General features: G+C 43.0%; 1 protein-coding gene across 1 annotated transcript in view; it reads right to left on the bottom strand.

Annotated features, from left to right (window-relative positions):
- LOC306920619 (MAM domain-containing glycosylphosphatidylinositol anchor protein 1-like) overlaps nt 1-10,000 on the bottom strand; it is a gene marked incomplete at both ends in the record, with an annotated part of 247,081 nt that overhangs the window by 6,126 nt on the left and 230,955 nt on the right. The window contains one exon of the mRNA XM_079497429.1: nt 2,002-2,110. Within this exon, the coding sequence (XP_079353555.1) occupies nt 2,002-2,110 (109 nt within the window). The remainder of the gene's footprint in view (nt 1-2,001; nt 2,111-10,000) is intronic.

Genomic DNA, 10,000 nt, shown 5'->3' with positions numbered 1-10,000 from the left:
CAGCCCCGCAGGACACACGCATACAGAGAAGCTCTGCTCTTCCTGTTTACCACCTTCATCTATTATTCACTCCATCCGCCCGCATTCCCTGTGCACCTTTGCACGCAACGCACAAATGCACGGACGTACGCACGCACAAATGCACGGACGCACGCACACACGCACAAATGCACGCACTCACATATATGTCTGTACTGTATTACTACACGTGTGAGGACATCTGCGTGTTTGAATGCCTTTACAAAGCATTTGGCAATTTTGTGTCTGAAGCCTATAAAGCCTATAGCCTGGTGAAACCACTCCCCCTGCTGGACAACATTTTAATTCTGGGAGACCAGGGAGAGTCTGGTCTCTCTCGGGCAGAGACGATGCACTCCGATCCAAATCAGACCGGAGCGATATGCGGCCGTATGTGGACGCTAGAGGCGGGATCAACACGAGACTGGTGACATATTGAAGCTGTGTTATAAAAAGCCCACAATAGCCCAAAAATGTTCACAACTTTGAGCGTCGTATAGGCCTACTGTATCTGCTATTTTCAGTGAACGACCCTAACCCCTAAACCTAAACATCTAATCCTTGTAGAAGTATAGTAAAACAAGTGCATTGCACGCACGCACGGACGCACGCACGCACGCACGCACGCACGCACGCAAGCACACACACACACACCTTACTGTCACCTCACATCATGGTTTAGACTTTAGAGAGTTAAAGGTGGCTTTTTAATAATTCACTTTTCTCATTGTGTTGTTTTGTGTTGTTGTTTTCTTGTCTCTAATGTTTTCCTTGCCATCAGCTTTGCTGCTTGCTGGATCACTGGATACAATATACAGACAGTAAGAATACCATTCTATGAAAGGTTCCTGAGTCACTTTGCTGAAATATAAGTCTTATTATAGTTTTGAAATGTATTTGTTGTAAACAGCTGGCTGTAAGTGAGTCTTAAAGGACCACTTCACCACTTTTCAACCTATCTTCATATAATAGGTCCTCACTAATAATCATGATAAAACATTTTTACAAAAATGTTTAGATTTTCATTATCGTGAGAACGATGGCTTCCATTTTCGCATTGCAACTTTTCAGGACTAGAAAGCCAGCAGTTTCTATTAGCTTGTATTCCCCATCGATGATGTCACTGGAGGACGGTTTCTGAACTGCCCACAGCCCTCATATGAGACACAGACTGAGTAGAAAAAATTGCGCCATGTTTTCATGATTATTAGTGAGGACCTATTATATGAAGATATTGAAAAGTGGTGAAGTGGTCCTTTAACTTGCACAACACCCCCTTGTATCCAGTGTCATGGAACATGATGTTATGATGAATGTGTCATCATTAAATAAATAAATGAAATAAATATCATGCTATTAACGTGTCATTATCCGATGTCATGAACTAATTGTTAATAGGATGTTAATTAGATTGTCATTGCGCACATTGACCTGTCAAATGACGGATTGGATTACATTGTGTCAGCGCTCAGGTGGCGCATGCAGACACAGTGCTAAAGTATACTGTAGCTGCCCACCACCGCGGAGTCTGGGGGTTCCAATCCGCCTTTGTCGAGCATCTAAATTGTGTTCGGGGGAGCGAAGCCGGGCGGGGGGGCTGGTGACATGGCACTGCGCACGACATACTCCTACAGGGGTGGGGTGGGGGCTCCTCACTGGCAGGTAGGATACAATATAGCAGTGAAAACACACAGAAATATGTGTGGAGGAATCAATTGGCATAACGACTAAATTGTGGAGAAAACGGGGTAAAACAACATTTAAAAAGGATTACATTGCATCATAATATATGGACGCAACATGGTCAGTTGTTACACAATCACACTTATTAGTCCAAATTGATTCACATAAATTGTGCGTGCGTGCGTGCGTGCGTGCGTGCGTGCGTGCGTGCGTGCGTGCGTGCGTGCGTGCGTGCGTGCGTGCGTGCGTGCGTGCGTGCGTGCGTGCGTGCGTGCGTGCGGTCACATGTCCATGTGTTACCTGCGCTGGTGGCCATGTCTCCAGGCCTGCATTTCCCCCTGGTGATTGACACGTCATCAATGGCGATGTCACCCTCAAAGCTGGGACCCCGTATTCCCTCAAACACAATCTGGATGAAAGAGAGAGAGAGAGAGAGAGAGAGAGAGAGAGAGAGGAATTAGCCCATTTTGACCTGAGATCAGATTCTAAAAATGTCTTCTACATCCTGAAAAAGCTATGTTTCGTCGTTCTTCGATTTTTCAAAAATAGCAGACCTACAAGCTCATAGCGCGCCACTCGGTGGCGTGCTATGAGCTTGTAGAACTGCTATTTTTCAATAGCTAAAGTATAACATAATGCTTAGTTAAAACACCAAAAGGGGTTCCCGTCCAGAATGGGTGTTAAAGAAAGTATAGAGTGCAATGATTTATGTAACCGACATGTTAGAGTTATAGCAATAGAAACATTTAACAACACATTTTCCACATATTAATAACAAGGTAGCGCGTCATGAGAAGCAGACTCGATCCCTCTGAAAGAGATTGTAATGAATGATGTAATGACTCGTGGGAGTGAGAATGCATTGTGAGTCCACTCTTTGATTTAATACAAACTATCTGCTGTATAGAGTGAACCAGTCACTCTGTCCTTAAATAACTGAAGGACCAACATGGTCAACAGCAACAAAAACAACGCAACCAACTGAAAACTCTATATATCTCCCAACAGACTCCTCTGTTTCAGCTACCAGCCAGCCATCTGCTTCTGACTCACTGGTGTGGTGAATCGACATTGCCCAAAAACCCATCGCACACAGCTAATCAAAAACCAACCATATCCCACGTACGTGTGTGCGTGCGTGCGTGCGTGTACACTGGAATGAATAAATAAATGAATAAATAAATAAATAAATAAATAAATAAATGAATGAATGAATGAATGAATGAATGACTGACTGACTGACTGACTGACTGACTGACTGACTGACTGACTAAGGCGCGATTCATACTCCTATTTTAGAGCCGAATAAAAGTCGGTTCGGCTCTGTAGAGCCTACAATGTGACGTAATTTTAGGTTCGGGGGGGGCGGGTACCGTCTTAAAGTCGGCTCTTCGGTGCTACTGAAAATTTCTGACGAGCCGAAATCATTTCGGCACTACAGCGCCGAAACAGCGGTAAAATAGGAGTATGAATCGGACCTAACAGTTTGACTATGGAGATACAACTACAAGGTTTCTGCCCGATAGCAACCATTATGGGAAGTGGGAACTGCCAATAATCACAGACACTGAACAAAAATGTAGAAAGTTAAGTACCTAGTATTATATATAGCTCATGGCTTGGGCATTCCTGCAATCTGCAGGTCTCTCACAACTATTTAATGGACATTACTGAGGCTTCCAAATATAAATACATGCTTCCAAATATACATACAAGCAGTTTACATTTGTAATCAAGCTGTAGAATATAATAGCATCAGCAGGTTGGTAAGGGAATGTCTCTTCCAGACTGTGGTGGAATGTAATGGTCACTTCTCTACTGGTTCCCAAACTTTTTCATGTCAAGGACCCCCAAATTGACACTGGAAATACATGCCAGGGACCCCCATAAGAGAAGATTTTTACGACTCTAGCAGTGATGCTCAACCCCCACTTTGACATGCATTCGAGTTTACGGACCCCCATTTAATGGAATTTCTATCTCTGGGACACTAATTTATATTGTAAAATCAATGCTAATGTAACTCTGAGAGTGTACAAATGGAACCAAATGGACCCGTTAGGGTCCATTTGGTTCCATTTGTACACTCTCTGAGTTACAGACCCATAAGGGTCCATTTGGTTCCATTTGTACACTCTCTGAGTTACAGACCCATAAGGGTCCATTTGGTTCCAAATTATCATTTAGCTGGGTCCCCCCTGGAACTCCCTCAAGTACCCCTGGGGGTCCCCGGACCCCACTTTGGGAACCACTGATCTACTGTCCTCATAATCAACACCTGGTGTGCTACTGTAGCTGTAACATCTGAAAAGTACGGGCAACATATTCATGTTTTTGTAGCTTGAACATGGCATTTGAAACACAATAATTCCGGTTAAACTTTGACAGACCGACGATGAAAAATATCGATATGTACAGTTGGAGGCCATCGATATTGTCCTTTTCTTTTTGCTGAGGTTTGCGTGATCTGCGCAAAAGGACAGTTAACCCATTTTGGGCGGGAACCCCTTTTGGTGTTTTAAACATTATGTTATAATTTAGCTATTGAAAAATAGCAGATCTACAAGCTCAGAGCTACGAGCTTGTAGGTCTGCTATTTTTTTTAAATCGTGAAAATATTTATTTCAGAAAACTGGAGGATTTAGAAGGATTTTTTAAAATGTTGAGGTCAGGCCTAAATGGGTCAAATGATAAGGGACACTATCGGTGGCACCCAACTGTACACTGCTTCATATACTTCAATAATATGCCATGCCTAGAAAAGTACATTTCCTTATAGACTTTCAGAAATATGTGTAACTGGAATAATTATGGTCACGGTGCAGACAATGGGGAGAAAGATACGCACACACCTGAGTTATGCATGCATACCAGGGTACAACTGTGAGTCTTCATTAAACTGAATTAAAGTGAAACAAAAGCAGCAGATTGTTGTATAATTAGGGACTACCAGGAAAATAATTGGGAAATGGAAGCCAAGAAACCAACAGTGGGGACACTGGCACGCGCACGCGCACACACGCACACACGCACACACACACACACACACACACACGCACACACGCGCACACACACACACACACACACACACACACACACACACACACACACACACACACGCGCGCGCGCGCGCACACACACGCACACACACACACACACACACACACACACACGGTCACACACACACACACACACACGCACACATGCACACGTACACAGGAGAATAAACTCCTCCACACAGCTAGACAACACAGGAAACACTGAAAGCAAGCTTTTCCAGAATACATATGAAAACACTGGTAAATTCACAATAGTCTGCGACTATCCCTTAAAGCAATAGGGTTAAGTGGTTTATTTGTTTATTTGTTTTTTTCTTCTTAGAAAAGTGTCAAAAGAGTCAAAAGTACGATATTATATTCTTAGTAGAGTGGAAGTATTTGAGTAAAGTCGAGATAATCAATATACGTATTTAACCCATTTTGGGCGGGAACCCCTTTTGGTGTTTCAAGCATCATACTTTAGCTATTGAAAAATAGCAGATCTACAAGCTCACTTGTAGGTCTGCTGAAAAATCGTGAAAATGTGCCTCTTTGAAGTTTCATTATTGTTAACCCAAATCTTTGCTTCTGGTGGGTCCCTGGAACAACATATTTTCAGATGAGGGTCGGGGGCCAATTACATATAATTTGTGGGGTCCTTGACATGAAATATTGAGAACCACTGATATAGAAACAGGAAAAAAAAGACATTTTAAAAAGACATTTTTTTTTTTATTTCGACGTCAGGCCTAAATGGGTTAAGTGCGGTGCTCAAGTAAATGTACTTTGTTACATCCAACCACTGCGGTTCACAAGACAGAGACACGGCGTGGGTAAAGCGCCGTAAGGAACGGAGGCGAGAAAGGATTGTATGAGGAAGAAAGATGACAGATGTAATGTGGAAAACAACAAATGGAGTGAGAAACAGAGAAGTGAAAGAGAGACAATTGGCCCATGGGGTGCATGACACGAGAATGTAGAAGAGAGAGAGAAGATGAGGAGAATGAAGGAGTGATATAAAGTATGTTTGTCAGCATGTCGCCTCTGCCTGCTGCTATCAAACATGCATGCTCTCTACATTATACAAAAAGTCCTGCTCCTAACATGCATGTTCATATTTGACTGTATTCTTCTTTATTCTCGTGTGTGTATGTCATGCACTCCTGATTAACGGGGCACCAGTGGACAAGCAGTATAGTTTAGTCGATTAGTGGTTTATCTGGTAAGTTATGACATTGAGGGGGCAGAAAACTGCCCGGTCACGTGGTTCATGTAACTCGTTTGTCACTGAAAAGCCTATATACTCCGATGCACCCCGTAAACTTCCGGTTCAGGCCTTTGTACACTAAGACCCCTTTTCCACCGGTTGGTTCCCAATAGGAACCGGTTCAGTTCTTTTTGGTTTTTAGTCCATGAGCCAGAGCTCCAAAATTGGTGGGCAAACTATACCCTATATTAAATTGTTTATAATTAAATGAATACATGATAACCCTTCCACAGTAGTAGCTTTTTCATATTTTCGATTATTTTGCATATTTTCCTACATAATGCCTCATTTGCATATTTAAAAATGTAAAATTTGTAATACAATATATCATTGTTTTCGTGTAAGTACTCAATTGGGGAAGTTTAATGGTGATAACAATCTAATATAGGTATGGTTTTGCCCACTCAATTCATAATTAACGTTTCAATTTTGGAGCTCTGGCTCATGGACTAAAAACCAAAAAGAACTGAACCGGTTCCCATTGGGAACCAACCGGTGGAAAAGGGGCCTTACTATATGTAGGAGAGCCGCCATTGGACTAAAGCCCCATGAAGTGAACGGAGTTGTCGTAACTCTGTCTTACTCTATGGCTCTGAGTCTGGTGTACCAGTTTAAACCTGTTTTATGTGGTCCAACTTAGAGGTTTAGAAGAGGTTGTGTGAGATAACAGAACAACACATTAGAGGTTACAAAAGATTATGGCAGATGGCATCATTCCTGTTTTGAGGTCGCTTATTCTGTCGAGAAAAAGTTCTCATTCTACTGCTCTGCCACCAAAAGGTGGAAATGCCCTGACACCATCCATTAAAGGATTGTGTAACACTGGTTTGAGGTTTCTTTGTTTAGCTTGTTTTTGTGTGTATTCAAATTTTGCATTGGAAATTCCAAATTAACCGCATGCAGAGTCTGACCTGTCGAGGAGTGTTAAACAATCATTCTGTGAAGAAGTCTATAGTTTTCTTCCCCACTTGTGTTAATCTTAGAAATATGACAATATGTATGATGAATTGATAATAGCATATATGCTGATATGTTTCGTAACACATCTTGTCTTCGAAACAGAGAGATGGAGACAGTTGTGTAGTTGTAGTTGTGTAGTCATACTCTGGATGTGTGCTATATTGAACCTGCATTTCACAGAAATATGAAGTGTGAAGTGACTGTCCAGAAAGATAATGAGACAGCCTGACATAATTGTAAGAGTGAGCTAATAATAACACAATGTGCGTGCGTGCATGCGTGCGTGTGTGTGTGTGCGTTTTCTTTTTATCCCACAATTTTGCAACCCAGCATCCTTCTAGCTGTGAGGCGACAGCACTACCGACTGTGCCACTGTGCCCCCATACAATCCTCCTTATATGAGGCTTTGCCTAGGGCCTCCAAATCTGTAAACCTGCCACTGCAGTCAGTAGATCAGGGTTTTCGTGGATAGGAACGTCTTGGTCCCCCAGGGCTCTATATTTGGTCACCTCCTTTTTTTCTGTCTAAACCTACAATTGGAAATAGCCGATCTACAAGGTCACGTCACATTGTGAGCTTCTAGATTGGCTATTATTTTCACAAAATGTTGTTGTCTTGTATGGTATGGTATGGTATGGTATGGTATGGTATGGTATGGTATGGTATGGTATGGTTGGTATGGTATGGTATGGTATGGTATGGTATGGTATGGTATGGTATGTTATGGTATGGTATGGTATGGTATGGTATGGTATGTTATGGTATGGTATGGTATGGTATGGTATGGTATGGTATGTTATGGTATGGTATGGTATGGTATGGTATGGTATGGTATGGTATGGTATGGTATGGTATGGTTGGTATGGTATGGTATGGTTGGTATGGTATGGTATGGTATGGTATGGTTGGTATGGTATGGTATGGTATGGTATGGTATGGTATGGTATGGTATGGTATGGTATGGTATGGTTGGTATGGTATGGTATGGTATGGTATGGTATGGTATGGTATGGTATGGTATGGTTGGTATGGTATGGTATGGTATGGTATGGTATGGTATGGTATGGTATGGTATGGTATGGTATGGTATGGTATGGTATGGTATGGTATACCTTGGGGTCCAAGAAAAAATTCTCCTTCGGGAGACAAAATAAAGAAACCTTGAACCTTGAATGTTTGTCTATTCCCTGAATGTTCGACTATAAAGACATGCCAAGAATAGAGACACTATAGTGTTCATGTTTTTAATTCATACAAAATGACATAGTACTTGTTGACCGATTAGAAACATGTCTTTGGCAGCTGGCAGTGCGCACAAGACAAATGACACAAAGCACCCTGGCCTCAATTAATGTCACAGTCTCCTCTACGCTGTCATAACGTACGACAAATGGGAGGATGAATATTTTAAATGCTTTGTGTGGGAGCGAAGCTTCATTAAAGATACAGTACACACTTGAGCACACACACACACACACACAAGCATGAGTATGAGTACACACACACAAGCGTGAGTATGAGTACACACACACAAGCATGCATGCAAGTGCGCTCACACAGTGTGAATGGATTCCATCCGGGGAGGAATGGAAAGGACACGACTTTCCCTAGTGGCTGCGTGTGCGTGCGTGCGTGCGTGCGTGCGTGCGTGCGTGCGTGCGTGCGTGCGTGCGTGCGTGCGTGCGTGCGTGCGTGCGTGCGTGCGTGCGTGCGTGCGTGCAGAGACCATCATCATCTGCCACAGGACTAGATCCCACCAGGACCTGTGAGCCATGTGGAAGGTGAGAAAGGTCTCACTCATCCAGCATTCTATATGCTGGACAGGTCAACAAGTGCAAGTCTAGAGCACAGGGGTTGTCTATACTATATAGGACAAGAGGTGCAAGAAGACCAAACACATTGACAGCTGAGATGCTCTCTCCTCCCACTCTTATACCCATCACAGCAGGCTACTGTAGTGGGCGGTGGTTAGATGAGACCTGGGGTTCAATTTTAGAAGTAACTTTACTAGTTAATTTTTACTCTTCAGTGACTTGGAGATAGCATTGTACCATGGGGTAAAGACACTGAAGAGAGTGATTTGTGCTCCTGGAAGTGAGCAACGATTGAAAGACGAGTTCCCTCGTTTTGGCCGAGGCGGGTCGTGGAGAGAAGAACGAGGTCCTGCGTTCTTGGCATACATTCGGTTAAGGTACTTACTTCCACCAGTAAAGTTTGCTCCCCAAACCGAAATGCCATCTGGCCACAAAACACTGGAAGACAGACGCCGCCCACCACAGACCACGGTGCTGGTGGTAATAGGCCTATCTCACATCCACGCCCCCTTCCGGTAGCTAGTGGTGTCATTTAACATTAGGCATTTACACTTTTTTTCTCTGGAGAATCTAAGTACATTTCCTAATGTTAAAATGTCAAAGATAATAATATGAAGAAAACACAATGGTATAACAACTCAAATAAGTAGAATAAACCTTACCTTTACAAAACGGTAGTTTGTGGCTTGTGAAAATAGTACCTCTTTTAACATGGAAGTCTATGGACCGCATACAAAATAACACCATTAGCTCCAAAAGGGGGCGGGGAAAGGGGGCGGGGAAATGCTGTGAGATAGGCCTATTAGCTCAGGCCAAGCAGTGTTCACAGCCAGCACTGCTAGAACCGATGGTTTTAATACCTGGATACCAGTTCTGAGACCGCCAACCCAAACCTCTGAATGAGGTTTGTAGCCAGCTGAACCGAACAAATTTGGCGTGCGCAGGTGTAGTATATGCATAGGCTTTAGATAACGGTGCAGTGTGTTCTGTGTGCCGTCACCGCATTCGATCAGTTAGCATTGTCTTTAGTTATACTTAAATGGTCTCTTTAACACAGCCAGTGTAATGGAAAATGGTGCATTTACTGTATATAGCGCCTTTATCCAAGGCACTTTACGGTACGTAGATTGTAGACATTCACCCATTCACACACATTCATACACAGATGACAGAGGAAACCATGCAAGGCACGGTAGGCACCAACCAGCACATCGGGAGCA

The sequence above is a fragment of the Electrona antarctica genome (genome assembly GCF_951216825.1).
Source record: "Electrona antarctica genome assembly, chromosome: 3".
In the NCBI taxonomy this organism is placed as follows: Eukaryota; Metazoa; Chordata; class Actinopteri; order Myctophiformes; family Myctophidae; genus Electrona; species Electrona antarctica.
The sequence above is the reverse complement of the archived record's forward strand: the minus strand, read 5'-3'. Positions and strand labels throughout refer to the sequence as shown.